This window comes from Salvia splendens, chromosome 5 (assembly GCF_004379255.2).
Source record: "Salvia splendens isolate huo1 chromosome 5, SspV2, whole genome shotgun sequence".
In the NCBI taxonomy this organism is placed as follows: domain Eukaryota; kingdom Viridiplantae; phylum Streptophyta; class Magnoliopsida; order Lamiales; family Lamiaceae; genus Salvia; species Salvia splendens.
In genome coordinates this window covers 34,166,307-34,185,708 of record NC_056036.1, presented here as the reverse complement: position 1 = coordinate 34,185,708, position 19,402 = coordinate 34,166,307, and the positions used below count along the sequence as shown (strand labels likewise).

General features: G+C 34.8%; 2 protein-coding genes across 2 annotated transcripts; one reads left to right on the top strand and one right to left on the bottom strand.

Annotated features, from left to right (window-relative positions):
• The first annotated feature begins 286 nt into the window (after positions 1-286).
• Positions 287-5,953, top strand: LOC121805229 (glycosyltransferase-like KOBITO 1). Its single transcript, XM_042205025.1, has 11 exons — positions 287-665; positions 1,359-1,508; positions 2,648-2,700; positions 2,995-3,103; positions 3,189-3,323; positions 3,500-3,544; positions 3,874-4,061; positions 4,217-4,358; positions 4,721-4,767; positions 5,001-5,088; positions 5,183-5,953. The coding sequence occupies exons 1-11, from the start codon at positions 342-344 to the stop codon at positions 5,459-5,461; spliced, it is 1,560 nt and encodes a 519-aa protein (XP_042060959.1). The 5' UTR covers positions 287-341; the 3' UTR covers positions 5,462-5,953.
• A 251-nt stretch (positions 5,954-6,204) lies between these two features.
• Positions 6,205-10,092, bottom strand: LOC121802598 (bifunctional endo-1,4-beta-xylanase XylA-like). The gene is made up of 3 exons (XM_042202284.1): positions 9,915-10,092; positions 7,336-8,593; positions 6,205-6,579 (listed from the first exon to the last, which is right to left on the bottom strand). Exons 1-2 carry the CDS (start codon positions 10,009-10,011, stop codon positions 7,587-7,589), a joined length of 1,104 nt encoding a protein of 367 aa, XP_042058218.1. The 5' UTR covers positions 10,012-10,092; the 3' UTR covers positions 6,205-6,579; positions 7,336-7,586.
• Positions 10,093-19,402: the final 9,310 nt, after the last annotated feature.

The following is a 19,402-nucleotide window of genomic DNA, read 5'->3' as shown; positions in this document are numbered from 1 at the left end:
GAATTTATTTATTTCATATTAAAAGGATATTCAATACACTAATTTCAACAATTCTATTGATGAGAGTCGAGACCATATTAATAATTAGGTACCTTTGGACAACACTTTCCCCAAATTCATTTCGTACGAATTCAGAAAATGCAACAATAATTTGCCAAATATTCGTGTATTCTAACGTTTCAAATATTTAGCCATAATCTAATTACTAGTGTAATATTTTGGCAAAACACAATTAATAAAATAATGAATGTGTACATTTAAACTTTAAATGAAAGAAAAAAAAACTCCATTAACAATTACTACAAAAGTTGGATCACTCCCTGGCCCAGCCTTGTCTCACAATGGCGGGTCTCCGGCAACAACCACCGTCCTCCGCTGCCGCCCAAAACTCCTTCACCGCGAAGCTTCTCCTCCTCCTCACCCTCCTCCCCCTCTCCCTCGCCCTCTTCGCCTTCCTCCTCCAATGGCGCGGCGGCGGCATCGATGATCCCATCTCCCAATGGTCTCCCGATGGATCTCACAAATTTCCCGGCATGGATTCCTCCCCTCTCTCCACCGTCTCCCACTCATCTGATTGCACCACGCTCTTCGGCCACTCCACTACCACCTCATTTCCCTACTTTAAAGACTGGAAGTTCAACTTTCACGCCGATCTTAACCCCAAGGTCTTTCCTTTTTTGATTTTGGGATTGTAATTAGGGTTTTATCTGCTTCTGGGGGTTTTCAATTTTAATGGCTTTCTTTTCCCTTTTCATTTCTTTCCCTGAGATGGCGGAATTCTTGCTGATTTGGAGTTTTGGGCTAGTTTTTGAGTTTAGATATCGCAGAATTTCTGAATAAAATGTACTTATGAAAAGGAGCTACTTTTTGATTCGGTTTTTTTGGCATCAATATATAATCTTGGATCATTTGTTATAACATAACATAAAGATAAACATATATCAACAATTTTGCATGATTTAACAATTTGATTTGTTTTCCAAATTTTCTCACGCCAATTTAACCAGTTTAGTTAGATGTTAGTTTTGTTTAAGTGAAGAGACAACTGCATGAGTTTGGACACTGGAAGTGATTGCGTAATCTCAATAGCAACAGTCACAATTGTGCTGGGGATTGACTGCAGTGCATCATCATATGTTGACAAAGTTATAGGATTGTTATAGTGAAACTGCATTGATGCTATGTGGTTAGATTTAGAGTTGGAAATTATCTCAAAATGGAATTTTGCTCGGATGTAGTTAACCTAAATTCTTGACATTCTATAATTGATTCACATTGTGCAATTTGTTTATATCAGATTTTAGTGTGTTTAAAGTTTGAAATTGTTTGCTTAATCTGTTCATGATTTTTGTATGCAGATATGTGTTACAACTAGCACATCTGCTGGATTGGAGCAGATTCTGCCCTGGATGTTCTATCATAAAGTTATTGGGGTTTCAACTTTTTTCCTATTTGTTGAAGGGAAGGCTGCATCTCCTCAAGTATCCAAAGTTCTTGAATCCATTGCGGTGAGTTTGTGCTCGAGTCTTTGGACCGTGCAGTCTTTTTTATGCCCGATATACTAAAGCACATATTGTTCCTTTTCCCTTCTCATTTATTAAACAATTTTTTCGTAATGGTCTTGGCTACATTAACAATACTATTCTAGGAGAAGACATGGTTGGTTGACTGTTACGTTTTGAGTGAAAGGACGCTGGTTTCATCACTCGATAGTATGTACTATTGCTTGAAAGTGCCTTGTGAAGGAAAGAAGAACTATAAATAAATGTGGTATCATAATTAAATTTTCCCCCTGATATTTGATTGCGGTTCAGTCTTTTCTATGTACATTTGAATAAAAGTTAGACGAAGAACCAATGCTAGATATACTCTACCTGCATAAAAAATGTTTGACAAGCTCTGTCCTGTTAGATCTCTCACAATGCTGGATATGTTTCCTTGGTAATAAAAACAGCTGATAAATCTTATGTACATTTTATTGCAATGATGCAAATAGTTTATTAAGTCATTAAACCTCTCTGTCACTATGTAAGGTTTAGGTACCTAGCCTAGTTATATAAGTAAGACATTGATTGGTGCCACATGCAAACATATGTGAGGGAGTCAGAGAGGCTAGAGTTCTTCATTCTGTACATTCTCATATAGTATAAACAAACAATATGAACTAAACAGAATTGCAGATAGAAGGTGCAATTTTACACTGGGGTAATATTACACTGTTGTCCATGTTCACTTGGCCAACAAAATAAAGCTATATTAGTTTTTTTGGAAATATATTTCACGTTTATGCAATAGAAACACATTGTGTATCTTTGGGAGAACAATATGCTGCTTTCCCCCAACCATAGCAAAGTTCTACATTTTTTTACCAAATCCATTCTCTCGTCATGTTTGTCTTTCAACTATTGAACTAATGTTTTTTGTCTTTCTACTATTGAACTAATGCTTTTATCTGGAATATCTTGATATAGTCACTAAATTAAGGACTGCATAAAATATCTGCAAGATAGACTTGTTTTACTGTTTCTCTGCTTGAAATTGCACCACCTATCTTGCATTATAAACAAATAGCCTGAAATATGTTTGCTTTCAACTTCCTGTCTTGCAAGTTGCAATCAGTAAGTGTGGCCTTTTACTGCTCTTGCAGGGTGTGAAAGTGATATACAGAACCAAAAAGCTGGAGGAGCAACAAGCTAGGAGGTACTCTTCAACTTTGTGATTGCTACATATTTTTTGTTTGTTTGTTAGTCACGTCTAGCTTATATATTCCTTGACTGGTTTATTTTTTCTTCACCTCTGCTTTGCATATTTCTTATCTGGTTTAATTCTTTGAATAATATGGGAAAATAGGCATAACTAAGACATAGTAAACTGATGGTTTGGTAAGACATTGTTCAGCAGCTAACTTACTCTTCACTTTCTCTCAAAGCTTCTTCTCATGTCTTACATTTGCTTTCTTTATAATTATGATTCTCTTTTTTCTTGCTGCTCCAGCCGGATCTGGAATGAAACTTGGTTGTCAAGTTTCTTTTACAAGCCTTGCAACTATGAGCTTTTTGTGAAGCAATCCCTGAACATGGAAATGGCAATAGTTATGGCGAGGGTATTGATCACGACAAAATTCAGAAAAAGTTAAATATTTTTCCATATTGAAGAATTACTTAACTTTTTGCATCTTGTGTATCAAGGATGCTGGCATGGACTGGATACTTCATCTGGATACTGATGAATTGATACATCCAGCTGGTGCTCGGGAATATTCTTTGAGACAATTGTTGCATGATGTTCCAAAAAATGTTGACACGGTTGTCTTTCCCAACTATGTAAGCAGTTTTCTCTATGCACGACCTATTCCTGAACACTAAAACATATGCCTTGTACATTCTCTGATGTGCTAATATTCTTGTAGCAAGCAGCCGATTTAAACCATATTAACTAAGACATAACAAGATCAATAACTTTTCCCTTCCTCGTATTTACCATGATATGTCCATTCCAGGAGAGTAGCATTGAACGGGATGATGTCAAGGAACCTTTCACAGAGGTAATCATTTTAATGTTATCATTGTTCACCTATGAAATTTAAGTCTTTGGTCCATTGACTTGCTACTGTAGTCTGGTACTAGGAAGCAGCCATGATAATAATAAGTATTCTTGTATTAAGTTATGCTTTCTGCATTTTTGTGGGACAAGAAATGAATCATAAATTCAGCACTCTGTTTACTTTATAATCAATCTTTTTTTTCTTCTTCCTGTTTTTTGGAAAAAATGTGGTTTAAGAGAGAATATTAGCGTAGATTCACTACTGACATTCTATATTCCTTGATTTGTTGAAACTGGCTGTCTTACATATTTTTTCTATATGTCATTCAGGTGTCAATGTTCAAGAAAAACTATGACCATCTTACAAAAGACACTTACTTTGGCATGTATAAGGAATCAACCCGAGGCAATCCAAATTACTTTTTGACCTATGGGAATGGGAAGTCTGCAGCTAGAATACAAGATCATCTTCGCCCTAATGGTGCACACAGATGGCACAACTACATGAAAACTCCCAAGTATATCTCCCTGCTTAGCTACGACTATATAAAGCAAACCTCTTAATCATATGTGCCTGTTTTACATACAATCTTTTCTGCACTGCCTTTGTTAAGAACCACATTGCTATTCTTTTTGCTGGCTCGTTACATATAATTGTTCTAATGGTTGACAGTGAGATCAAATTGGAAGAGGCTGCTGTCTTACATTATACATATTCCAAGTTCTCTGACTTGACTTCCAGACGGGATCGGTGTGGATGTAAACCTACAAAGGATGATGTGAAGCGATGTTTTATGCTGGATTTTGATAGATCTGTGAGTTTCCTTACAACTACATGCACCCATATCTACTCTAGTCCTAGGATACAACATTTGGATAAACTTTGTTGCTACTATTTTTGTGGACTCAACCATAATAAATCCTTACAACCATTGCGGTAAAGTGATTTCATGAAGAATCGCACAGATCCCTGCAACCATTATTTAAATAGAAGTTTCTTTCAAGAATATATAATAATGTTTTGGTCTGGTATAAAACCCAGATGCTATGGATTTCAACTCAATTATGGTCTTCCAAATAATTGACTCCCTAGATTTAATATTGACTAAACACTGCCCGTTCTTACATTTCGTTGTCTAGTTTAATATATTGACTAAACACTGCCCATTCTTCACAGGCTTTTATAATTGCTTCAACAGCAACTGAGGAGGAGATGCTAAACTGGTAATGAATATTCTTAAATTTACCTATCTTTTTCCTATCATTTCGTAGTATTTTACTCGAAGTAAACTGGTTTGTTGGATTCATTTTGGATTCAGTTCAACAGCATCACTTCTGAGCTCTAACATACCACCAACAGCTTTTGTAGTTTTGTGGAACAAATAAAAGTTGTGATAGAATGCCAACTGCTTGTATTTCTCTCTTGAAACACCCGCTAAATCTTACTTCTGCAACAGGTACCGCGAGCATGTTGTGTGGACTGATAGGGCTCTAAATTTGAAATTGTTGAGAAAAGGAATCTTAACGCGCATCTATGCTCCCATGGTAAACCTTTTAACACGGTGCAGAGGTCTCCTAAGTCCTCGACAAAACAATCTAATTAGCATTCTAACTTGGCTTTTGTTTGCTCATATTTCAGACAATCATCCAAGGGTTAAGAGAGTCTGGCATCTTCGGGTCCATCATTGCTTCTGCTCAAGGATCGCTATCAAAGGAAAATTTCTTATCATCCATTGAGAGCAGTAATTCCTCCAGGGCTTCCGCATCCAGATTGCTCGGTTCAAGAAAGATAGGCAGGGATAGAGTCTCTCAGTCAGCAGCTAGAAAAGCCCTACACAGAGACATCTCTTCCGATGAATCTGCCATCCCACCATTATCTCCCCCATTAATGGATGAAGACGCCCAGATTGAAGCGTGATTTCTCCTGCACGATTGCTGCTCTTTTTCTTTCTGTAAGATGGTGTAGATTGCCCTCGTTGGTGTGAGGCGTACAAGTAGGGAAAGATTTGAGCAAGCATTTCAATAGCAGAGGTTGTGTTTGGATCTGTGGCTATTCCCGATCATTACCCAAGCGGAGGTTGTATATTATATCATAGACACGGGGGAGAGACAAGGCGAGGTGGGAAAAGGACTCTCATTAACTTCATTCTTCAGATGTCGACTGATGTATAGAAATGAAGTGAATCCATCACCAGATTTCCTTCTCCATTTTTGTTGCATAGTGTAGTGCAATTGCAGATTTGCATTTTACATGAATCATTATTTTAGGAGGTCCTTTGATCTGCCTTATTCTATACCAGCTTCTTTCTTGTGATGGTACTTGCTGCTATTGCTCATATGTACAAGCACAAATTTCACAGCTACAATATACTCTCTCCATCCCATAAAAATATGTGTACTTTTATTTTCATCTGGCCCCATAAAAATATAAACATTTCCATTTATAGAAAGTTGTCATCAACTCATTACTCATATACATCAATTTATTTATATCACCACTATGACCCACTATTACAACTCATTAAATGCTAATAATAATGTGATCACACTATCCGCTATCACTACTTTAATTCCTCTTCTTCTTATCTCTTTTATTTTATTAATTGTGCATTAATTCCAGTGCTATTTCAAATGTATATATTTTTATGGGACAGAAGGATATAAATTAAGGCAATCTAATAAAATCAAAATAACAACACTGTACAACTAAGCCAGACAGAAAGTCACTCTTAACTGATTTGAATTTCATATCACTCCAACAAACTTAAATCAACAAAAAACTGTGTTTCTTTCTTTATCCCTTCTACAAGATGATTCTTACAATTCTTCCCAGTATGCAAACTAGCACTTGTTTCTTAAGGACCCTAGACGGCGTTTAAGACCTTCGTCCTCAACCAAATCACCGAATCACAAATCATATGCCAGCCTACCATAAGCATCAAAATCTCTGGAAGTCCATATATACGGACCTCAAAAGGATCGGCATGCATCTAAAGATATCACTGCCCGCAGGTTGTTGATTCACCAGCTAATTCCCTGTTACAGAAAGTCAGATACAAGGAGGTCATAATCTACATCCTACAACATTAATATGAAAATATCACATGTCTGGCATCTAATCTATTGCAAATCGCCATATCATTGCTCAAAGCAATAAATGCAAAACTCAACGGATATTGAATGCAGAGAGAGCATAGGAAATGAGTCGCGTATTGGAGGTGAAAGTACTGACAAAAAAGAGCGAAAAGAGCTGTAGGTAGGCCAAACCTTCACTCAAGAGTTAAGGGTCTCTCTCATCATAAATCAACTTACCAAGTATTGTAGATCCAGATCCAGATCTAAGAAAATAAATGTTATTTTTCAGATATATGCTAAAGCATGACTTATGAGGAATAAAGAAGTTCTGACGATCAAGCATCAATAAAGCTACAGCTATTATAAGCGCATTCAAATGCCTTTGTTTGGCTATTTCGCTTCTCCTAGCTCTTGATCAAGATTATGCATGCCTTTCACTCAAGGTTGTAGGAACTGAGGTAAAAAGGAGCACAAGAATATATGTCCAAGAATTCCGTGCAGCCAAGTGAAGGTTGGGGACACAGATCCCTCCTTCATGTTCTTCTCTCAAAGAATATACTCTCAGATGAAAATGAAAATAGTTCACATTCAACAACATCCATCAGTCTCAGGGTTGGAGATGGAGGGAATACATCAGATTGCTACAGAGCATGTAACAGCGCATAGATACCAAAATAAACTCCGAAGAAAAAATTAGAAGAATAAATTCAATCTTACCTTCTCAGTGGGATTGGCTATTAACACAAGCTACATCCTTAGACAGGTTTACATAGAATCTGTGGAACCTTAAGAAACGTTTGCATCCTCCAAAACCTCAAAAAAACAACCAACGATTGCTCAGTAAAATAGCTATAAGTATTTTCCTGGTAAAATATATGATAGGTGATCTACACTATTGGCAAAAAGTAGTGCTGAAAAAGTAAATTCCCCAAAGCAGTTACACTTTTTAAGAACTTTACAACATAATGTTAACCAAGTTCCTGAAAATCTCCATATCCATAGGCGTCGCCAAGATATTTGGAACTCTTATATTTTGACATGTGTTGTACAGAACTTTCTCTTTTTCGGCCACCACCCCCAGAGGACCATCGACCACGCCTGAAATTTGGATCCCAATGCTTGGTCTCATTATCATGATAATCAGAATCGCGCACACCCCAAGACACATTCCTGTTGCCCCTCCATCCTATCTCCTTTGAGCCTATAGAATTGTTATTTTCAAATGATGTCACTCCTGTAGAATAGTTATTTGCTGGACCCTGACTCCAAGAATTTCTCTCTCTTTGTCCTTTTCCCCATCCGTCTTCTCTTACATCCACAGTTTTCTCATTACAATTCCAAGGCTTGCCACATCCATGATCAGCAAAGGAAGATGACCTAGTATTGTCAAGCCCCTGGGGCCAATTCCAAGACTCATTTCTACTCCCCCAAGCATTATAATTTGAAGAACCAACAAGTTTTCGGCAACTTTGCTCCCATGGATTGTCATTTGTCAGATTTAATGAATCGGCCCACCTGCCCCAACCATTCCCTTCTTTTACATTTCCAGTACCTATCACCTGATCTCTTTCCCATTGGCTATCACTAGTGTATTGGTTATTATCATGCTGTGTTTGAGTGCACTCAACTTCTTCATTAATAGTATCCAGCTGCTCTATCTTCTCTGCTTCATCTGGATTAAAAACTTGACGATCTAGATCTTCCATCAACTCACGATCTATATCAGGGTTCCAATCAATCTCACTTATGTACATGTCCGGGTCTGGCAAAGGGTTATCGCAGATAAGGCCATTGATCTTGGCCCAAAATCGCTGTTTTGCATTCTCCAATGCTTCTTTACCAGCAGAACCATCCCAATTCAGCACACTTGGATAACTGTATATATACTTTTTGGATGCCAACACCTTATTCCAAGGAACTTTACAAGAATGGCAATAGTCAATTTCCCATGATGGCACCCTATTGTGAGCAAGTCCTTCAAAAAGTACAATCAAGACATCAGAATATTTTCAAAAAGATGTTAACGGAAAAGTTGACAACCACAAGATTAAGATGCTACTATAATCAATATCGATTTCCGTTGCTTTAAAAGTCTTCAATTCGAAATGACAACTCCAACCATAGAACAAGACTTGGCACTTTGGGAAGAACTAGATTGAAGTTAACTACTGAAAAATATGGAAGGGTAAAATGGTTTAGCACTGGCAGTCTAGTGCTCAGATATGCTTATGTGATGAAATTTAAAGATGGGATATATTTTGTACAAGCAGCAAGCAATAGAGAATCAAGTCTGTGATGATCATGTATTTTTGCTGAATTTAAGTAAATGCAAAGATCTTAACTGTCCAGATATTCAGGTTATATTGGCTTATGAACAATGTAAATAGCATAATAGGTTTATTTAGTATCTATTACTCCATATAACTATATAAGCACACACATCATGCCAAGCGACTCTTAGAGTTCAGCGATTTAAAATCAATTCCAAATTGACCATTTGACTTCTGGTATCATGCGAAGCAACAAGAAGCCACATTTTTTGAAAACTAATAACTGATTAAACAAACATCTATCCACATGGATATTTGATATCTGATTCTTCAAAATATGATCATTTTGAAAAACAAAAGATATCTGCTTTTTTCAAAAGGGCATGCTAGAATGCGACTCCCCTCTCCTGTCACTGAAAACATGAGGCATTGGTAATGCATGCAGTGCTCTTGTGACAACACTTAAATTTACTTTCAGTGCCATCTTCATGCATTCCCTTTTACATTTTTCACTTCAATACAACACAAAGATCCACCCATTAACAACTCAGTAAAACTCCAGTAGAAAACAATGAAAATAACAATTGGGTGTACAGATTGTAATAGTCAGATGAAACAACTAACCATCAAATAAACACCTCACACTTAATTCCACTCTTAACCTTGGCAGCTGAAGGAAACACGCACTGCTTAACCTTGACAAAACCTCCCCAACCAAAACCGGATATCTCTTTCAACATCAATTATTGTTAGCATATCCACAGATAAGAAACATGAAAATAAAATAGCAGGAAACGAAAAATGCACACTGTAATTACGGGGAAAATAGAATAATTGGGATAACGAAACAACTAGCAATCTGATTATTCGCCTAAATCCAAAAGCCTTGACAATTGTGGAAATATTTGATCAAAACCCCGGCACACAATTGCAATTGCTTTTTTCAAATCCCAATTGAGGAATCATAATTAAATAAGCATAGAAACTATGATGATTTAGATGAAAAAGAAGTAGCTGAATACGAACCAGAAGAATATGATATTGGGGAAGTTGGAGGCGGATCTTCGTAGTCGTAGTGCCTGGGCTTCCTTCTGGGCATATATCTCCGATTCCAATTTCCCATTGATAGACTTGACAAAGAGGAACTCGCAGGAAAATGAAAAATCAATCTAAATATATAGCTTCCCGTACATTGTATTGCAAATTATCATATAGAAAATTTAAATTTATTGAGTTAAATAATGCTACCTCCTCTCCCAAAAAAAAACAGTCTCTTCTTTTTAATAATTAAAAAAAAAAGAAAAAGAAGATAAAGTAGTAAGTAAAGTATAATAAAATCTTTCCATTTTTGGAATAATAATGGTAGTATTAATTTTGTATGAACACTCGAAAATAGCAAAATGGAATGCTATTTGCGGATGGATGGAGTGCACAAAATTTTATTGTGACTTCATTTAATACACGACATCATATGTTTAAATATGATTTGATCAATTGCTAAATATCACAAATTAGAACTAAATCTTAGTCCTTGGATTAGAAGATTTAGTGGTTGAAATAATGTCATATGTATTATATTTTACATTAAAAAAATTATTAAATAAACTTAAAGGGTATTAATGTCAATATATAAAATTCTTATATATGATAGTTAAAATTAACCACTTTCTCTCTCCTCAAAATTATCTTAAAATTTTAAATTTACGTATGTTTCTCGATTTAAATTATTTTTTCATAAAAAATATATCTAATTAAAGGTAATTTCATTAGGATTCTAACGAGATCTTAATTGCATATGTTTCGACGATAATCGGATAATGATATTTCATAATTTTAATTTCAGTTTTTGTATATGTTGATAAACAAAATTATATCAATAAATGCATCAAACAATCTCAATATAATGCATGTACAATATCAATAAAGCTTTGTTGATATTTTCTGGTACATGTGTTGAGATTCTCATGTCACTGTATTGATATTTGTAATACACTATGTTGATATAAAAAAACTGTGAAAATTATTATGTTATAATAGATTTATTATTTTACCTTTTTATTGATATTTTATCTACTATTTATTGAAATACGTGAGCTTTAATCTCATCAACTCATTTTAAGATCCAATGGTGTAGGATTGGTCTTAGTTGTGGATAGAATACTAGGGGAGCACTACACTACCTATACACTTATACTTCTAACATCCTATTGATATAAACCGTTAGATATATAGATGTGGGGTTGTGATTTCATCAACTGAGATTGCATTTTTATCATTTTCGTTGCATTAAAGGGTAAATTAGTCAGTTCATGTATTTAACCCACTCTCCTAATTTGATGCGCGATATTTGAGGGATCATTCAATTACACAATCCGTCAGCTTATTCAACTCATTTCCAACCTTTCCACTCTCTTTCCAATTCATTCAACTTCTCATTCCGTTGTGTTCACCTCCAAAAACCTCCAAAAACACATTCTTAATTTAAAACCCTAGCCCAATCCCGCCGCTCACCACAGTTCCAGCGACAACAAAGTCCAGCACTTTCATCAACATAATTAAACCGCTTTCATCAATCGACTACAAATTCGATAATATCTAAAAGACGAGAAATTTCGAACACCACAGCCCGACGTTGAAGAATCTTCACGAATTGGTAATTTCCTGCTTGTCCCAGATCTTGTTTCGTGAAGTAATGTTTGCTGATTCAATTGCTTAATCTGTTTAATTTCTTTTTTATGTGTATTTAGATGTTCTTCGTTATGTTGATTTGGTGTGGTTTTTTGCTTAGCGTTGTATTCGTTTAGCTTATTGCGACTGGTTTGTTGCTTAATTCTTTTTTTGTTTGCTTAATTTCGTGATAAATATGTTTTTTTGGATGATATTTGTGTGTTGAAATGTTTTGTTTAAGCAATTCGAAATGTTGTTTTTTTTCTGTAAAAAAAAATTGCTTACTTTGTCACTATGCATAAATGTGATTAATTCTTTTTTTTTTTTTGCTTAATTTCGTGTTAAATGTGCTTAGTTTGTGTGATATTTGTGTGTTGTAAAATTTGCTTATGATATGCGAAATCTTACGTTTGTTTTTTACAAAATATTGCTTATTTGCTCTAAACTGTGGTTATTTTGGATACGATAATTAGTTTTTTCTCCCTCTGTCCAGTGTTTAGTTTGTTGAAAATGTTGCTTATTCTGTTTGATAACATGTTTAATTTCTTGTTAAATGTGCTTATTTTTGTTTGATATTTTGTTTATTGAAAATTTTTGATTGTGCAATTCGAAACGTCGCTTTTTTTTATACAAAAGATTGCTTACTTTGTGTTTACCTATGCTTAATTTGGCTACAAAAAGTTTTGCTTAAGCTATTCGAAATGTTGCTTACTTATTGAGATACTTTGCTTACTTCAAAAAATTGCTTACTATCTTGGTATGAATCGAGTTTTTTGTACACCTTTAGTTCACAAGCGACAGAAAGGAAAGAATCCAGCTGCTGGCGACGCTGAACAGGTTTAGCATATTGAGAAGGAAATAAAGTCACTCCATTTTAGGAGTTCTCCTGAACATTTTAGTCGTTTGATTGCGAAACTTAATTAGTAGCAGAGGAATGCAGTCCGAGAGATGGGATTTAGACCACTGCTCCATTTCTCATTAATCGACCTACCGGGCAACCTAGCCTATTGGATTGTATTAAATCTGCATATCGCGTCAAGCCGCATCAAGCTAGCTGGAAACCAGCCATTGCATATTGATGTGGAAGACGTCCATGTGACGCTTGGATTTCCAAAAGGTTCTATGCCAATTAGACGAAAGGAAAGGCTTGAGGGTCATCCGTATGCCGATGGGATTGCAGATCGTATTGGCAAAGATAGAGCTCAACTTCTAGACATTGATGTTGAGAATGAGATGTTTGCATACGCGGAGGGAGGGATCAACATCAAAAAATGTTTCTTGATCTCAATGGAAACTGCTTTGATTGAAACACCCTGAAGCCAAAGATTATGAGCTTCGTAGATGACGTGTCTAACGTAAGCCAATATAATTGGTGTGCGTATACTATTTCTACGATGTTTTATTACTCGCAAGAATTGGGAAATCAGGAAGGCACACACTTTAGTGGTATTTCTTTCCAATAACAGGCTGAATTCAACTCATTCGAAGCTGCCGAATATTGCATTGATACTACATATATATTGCATTGTACAATATTGCATTCCTTTTGGGCATTATGTTGCAGTATTCATTCTGAAAGTTGCATTATTGAAAATATAACTACAAACAAAACATTGATTACAGAGAAATGCACATTGGATCATAAATTCCTAACTTTATTAGGAAACAAATCATAAACATTTTTTTTTCTGAGATTCAAATTCAAGCCAAAAATCAGTTAATTAAATCATGACCCATAAGTGTATATAATATGCAAAATATAATAGAAAACTGCAACTTTTTGATAAAAATGCAATTGTTAACGGTATACAATGCAAACCAGATTTCGATACTTACTTCACACAACATGCACTTTATTGACATTTGAAATAATGCAATATTAAACACGGGAAGATGCATAATAATCTAAAGTTTGCTTCTTTAGTCGTGACACTGTAACTTCTTTTGACGTAAAAATTTACTTCTTTTGTTCGAAAGTTTGCTTAATTTGTGCTAAAATTTGCGCTAAAATTTGCGCTAAAATTTGCTTATTCTGTGCAAGCATTTGCTTAATTTGTTTGAGAAATATAGCGGTGAATCCACATACATTGCAGTGTAGAATATAACATTGTTTACCGGAAAGGTTGTATTCAGTCCAAAAGTTGCAGAGATGAAATATAACGATGCACAACACATATTACAGAGAAATTAATTGCAAACATAAGTATCACGTCAAATTTGAATAGAGTACAAATTCGAAAACAAAGTGATGCGAATTAAATAAAAATCTAAAATCAATCTAAACTTGAGATTCCATTGACGAATTGAAGCATAATAAAAAAACTCACAAACTGGCGAATTGTCTAATTCCATTGACACATTTCTTTGGGGTAAAATCAAGATTTACAATTTGTATTTCAACAATATATAAAACGGAGTACAAGGGTTATGCGTATATGCGTGAAAACTTCACAAATAATATGTGTAAATGAGTTTTTTGTAGAAGAAGATAATGAAAGATTGTAAAAACTGTAAGTCGATTATGGAAGACAGGATCAATCTTCTTCAACCGTAGAAAATAATGAAATCTGTAGAAAGTACTATTAATTCAATTGCAAAAAAAGTAAATATTGTAACTTACCATGTGGGAATGACAGTAGTTAAGGGAATTAGTGTAACTGATAAAAATATGCATTTCGTGCTTACCCTTTGTGCAAATAAATATGAATATTAAATCAAATTGCTATGATGTTGCACAATCATGTGCGTCCGTAACTGAAATCGGATGACCTATATTGGTGGGAAGTTGTAAACTTAAAAAGTGATATTTTTGAAGTACATCCCTTGAATACTATATGCATTTTAACATTGACCCTAATTTAGTATTATGATAAAAGAATATAGGAGAAGTATAATTTAGGATTCTTTGTTAATATAACCAATTATAAAAAATGGTAATAATTGATTTCGACATATATTATTAGCATGGAATCTTCTAGGAATTAAAATTTTCAAATTAGATACTCCCTCTAACTCAAGGTAGATGCCATACTTGGGTGGTGGCATCAATCATGAGATTTTAGAATATGTTGTTTTGTGTGTTAAATGGAGAAAATATATATATATATATATATATTTTTATATATTAATATGAGAGAGAATTTTTTTCAAAAAAGAAAATGTTACTATCTCCGTCCCACAATAAGTGTCACATTTTGCCATTTCGATCCGTCCCACAATAAGGGTCACATTTCACTTTTACCATAAATGGTAAGTAGACCCCACATTCCACCAACCAATTCTACTCACATTTTATTATAAAACTAATACATATAAGTGAGACCCACAATCCACTAACTTATTCAGCTCACTTTTCTTTACATTTCTTAAAACTCGTGCCCACACTAAATATGACACTTAATGTGGGATGGAGGTAGTACATTTTTTGCAGGGCAAAACTAAAAAAGAAAGTGTGACATCTACCTATGGACGAATGAAGTATTTAGCTAAATTATAAAAAAAATAATTAATTTATTATTTGCTAGTGCAATATCATTGATTTGTTTTCCTAGAGTGCTAGATCTTTATACCCCCACGATTTATTGTATTAGAATAAATATAGATAGCTAAATTTCTTTTTCTAGAGTGCTAGAGCTTTGTACCCATTATTTACTGTAATATAGTATTATAGTAACTTCGAACAGACACTAAAACTGCTCATTGATTCAGGGTTTTGTGTAGCCTTATGTATGTTACTACTAATTATAATTATTCTTACTTATTATTATTAATAATAATGAGTTATAGTTTTGATAATAATCATTAAGATATCGTGGACACGATTTAAACTAGTACCATTTTCAAATTATTGCTATCATAATATTGGATAGGTTTTTTCAAAATCACCTTATATGTTTTTAACATGAGAGCGACTATTTTTATTCTTAAAATAATTGTTAAACGCTTTCAGGGAGCTTATAAGTTTTGCTGCATCTTTATAAATTGTTTGTTTAAATTCAACCATCACTTTAGAAGGTCTTTGTCAATGAAATTAAGATAGAATTCAAAAAAATTAAATGATAATTGCACTTTAAATAAATATAATATAATATAATATAATATAATAATGTTTACGAAATAGTAGTTACTTGCGGAACATGTTACAGTGATTAATACACATTTAAGTTTTAACCCTCTAACAATATCGTTATCGCCAAATTTATTTGCTTTAACTTATTTCTTCGGGCTTCATTGGTTGCGTTGCTCCTTCAAACTTCACATATATGCTTTGACTTTATAAGCTGCATTTTGGAATTAATCTTTAATCACCATATAATTAACACAAAATTATCCACATTAAACAAAACAAAAAAAAACGAATACTTACTTCCACATCTTGATTTAGCAGGAAGAGGAACTCCACAATACTTAGCTGTGCGGACAACTTTACGAGGACTAAATACCAACTCACTATTTGGTATAAAAAAGATTTTGCAAAATAATGGAACATTCACTTTTTTAATACTAGCGCAACATTTTGCATTGGGTCTAAAAATTCTTGGCACGGTTCTGTGCATATAAATCGAACAATATTTTAGGAAATCGAACATGTTGCTGAAATGTTGTTGGACGCCCCCGCTCGGCACCGGCCCCGCCACGGGAGGTGATGCTCGTGGCGGTGGTGATGCTCGTGGCGGCGGTGATGCCCGCGGCGGTGGTGATGCTCGTGGCGGCAGTGATGCTTGTGGTGCTTTAGGCCGAGACCACGGCGCTGCTGCACCTAACTGAGCACTCATAGCTATCATTGCGACGATCATTAGGGTCGTCGCTACCACAAAGTTGGATGTTGGATTAGTATTGGCCATATTTCTTTTCTCTTCTGTGATATTTGATTAGTTATGTTTTGGGGTTTTATATAGTTGGACTAGCTATACATATTTGTAATTTGGCAATAATCAATATGTTACATTTTGCTTGTTAGTTTTTCATATTATTAAAGTCAAGTAAAGAGAGTTTAATGATAATAGGAAAGTTGGTTTTATGAAAATAATTGGATAATTACTAGAGGACAAAATATTAAGGGTGAATTTTTTGTTTAATGGTTAGTTACGTGTCAAAACACATTTATAATTACGTGTAACTATTGGAGGGCCACAATGGACCAGAGCCATCTTGAATTAGTTAATAATTAAAATAAGATATATAGTTATTAGTACTTTGTTTTAGTAAAGTATATTTATATTTCTTGTATTATTGAATTTCAATTTACGGTTCATAGTTGATTTGTAATGGAGTACATTATAAATTTAGTATTGGCCATGTTGATGTTCTCGTCCGTTGTGAATTAATTTCGTTAGAAAATAATTTTCTATTATTTTATTATAAATGTTCTTAGCTCATTGATAAACACATATTTTCTTAACATGTTGGTATATACGAATTTTGCATAAATATTTTTCTATTATTTTATTATAAATGTTCTTAGCTCATTGATAAACACATATTTTCTTAACATGTTGGTATATACGAATTTTGCATGTTTTTATGTATGCACTCTGTCTCATAATAGATGAAATAGTAGATGACATACTTTGATAATGACATGAGATTTTAGAGATGAAGATGAGTTCTTCTTTCTTTTATCACTTAGGAGCCGTGTGAGATGAAAGTCTCATGCACGGTTTTGTTATTTTGTGTGTTAAATACAAAAAGAAAATATTATATTTATATTAATGTGAAGGAGAACTTTTTCATAAAAAGGAAATGTGACATCTTTTGCTAGACAAACTAAAAAGAAAAGTGTGACATTTCTTACGGGGCGGAGGGAATACTAGCTTTGGCTCGTTTCGACTATTTTTAATGCAAAATATGTACTTCAATTATACTCCCTCCTACCTATCATAAGTGATCATTTTTTCATTTTGGGTTGTCTCACTATAAGTGATTAATTTCCTCTTTTGGCAAAAAGCAACACCTTTATCTCTACTAATTTTTTTTTCTCTCATACTTTATTCTCTCCACTTAACTCAATAAATATCAATTTTCTTAAATCCTTTGTCCAAAAGAAATTCTTCACTTATAGTGGGACGAAGGGAGTAATATTTGTACAATTTGGTATGTTATCGTGTTTTATAAAAAAAATGTGCAAAATAGACTTAAAAATGACAGAAAAATGTAAAAAATGTTGGTCAAAGGATTTGGTCCAAGTCAACGATCCGTTGACGCATACTCAGCGGCCGCCAAGCGCGCTAGAGGTCGATGAAGGTCCAGCGGCCTGTTGCAGAAATCAAGCCTGAACCAACCTTCCGACCAGCAACTGCCGAGATGAAGTTAGCAGTCCATCGATTTCAACGCTAATAGTTCAGGAGCAGATCAGGGACCCGTTGAGACAATGTCAGTGGCCTGCTAAGTTTGTGCGTCGGATGCATTCAACCCTAATTAGCTCCAAGACTTACCTTTCTGAACCAGAATCGTTGTCATACTGAGCAAAACGCAACAATGTACATAAATGGTGGTTTGGGCCGTTTGGAAACAAGTCAGGTTGGCTGACTAATAAAAAGAATAAGTTGTTGGGCGGTTAATTTGTTGAGCCCATTACTATATAACTTAATTTGTAAGTAAGGGAGAAATATAACAGATACATACTCTCATTCAATCTCTCTCTATTCTCGGCATTCTCAAGAAGAAGAAGAAGCAGAGCTCGAGTGGATCTTGAAGCTGATTCGGTTAGTCCCACTTAGTTCAATTGCGTTTTTGAGCTAGATTGATTGAGGATTGCATTGTAGTGTTTCTTGTAAAAGATCTCCGTCTTGTATTGTTCCCCCATTGAATAAATCGTAGCTTGAGTTTCTAGTGGACGTAGGATTCATCCAAACCACGTATATGCTTGTGTGCTTTACATTTCTTGCATCTTGGTTATTGTTGTTCCATCCGGTCGATTCACAAATTGGCACCGTTTTGTGGGAATTGATTTGGGGGAATCGATTGCGATGACTACGGCTAAGATCGACATGGAGAAGTGAAAGATGCTTGCTTTGATCGTTCTTTTTCATTCTCTTTATCTTTTTGTATCGTTGTGGATTGCTCAAGTTGGATTGTCAAACTGATTCGGCTGGCCAAGAGTACGCCTTCTACCTGAGAACACAGGTGAGTGGATCCGTTGGAGATTCAGACTGATCAACTTGACTTAATCTTCCTTGAGTGAGAGGAATGGAAGAACTCAAAGGTGCTTTTCAAAACCTTAACCTACAATACTATTAACTAGTATAGGGAAGTAAGGATCGATCCCACAGAGATGATGTGTTTTGCATTTGTTGTTGGACACGAAATGGGAATGGCTGCGGCCACGCTTTCCAGGGGGTGGGTTAAGTTAAACTACTTGACTTGAGAGATTAAACTTAACTAAACTCATCAACTTGCTAGGGCTTAACTAAAACAACTTGATCAACTCAACTAAAACTTTCCATAAATGGACAAACATCATCAAATGGACGACTGTCAGTCTCCTGCAAAATGTACTGTAAAGTAAAACTTTTCTAACAACTTCATCTTCGTCACAGAATCGACATGAAAAATAGAGTAAGAGCAAAAAAGCAGATCTGAATAATTACGAACAAGGAAACACCAAAACAACTTGTAAACTTAAATATACTCTTAAGATCTAAACTACGACTACGTAAACAAGAATACTAACTCATAATCATGCAGAAATAGAAATGCATCTATCAGATCTAAACATCCTAAAGTAACTCATCCATAATTTCTTTCATAACTGAGGTGTAACTCGAAAACTCAGATCCAAACAATTCGAAACATAACAAAACATTTTAGCTAAGATCTGCATCGTAGGACTGAAATCAAAAGAAGAA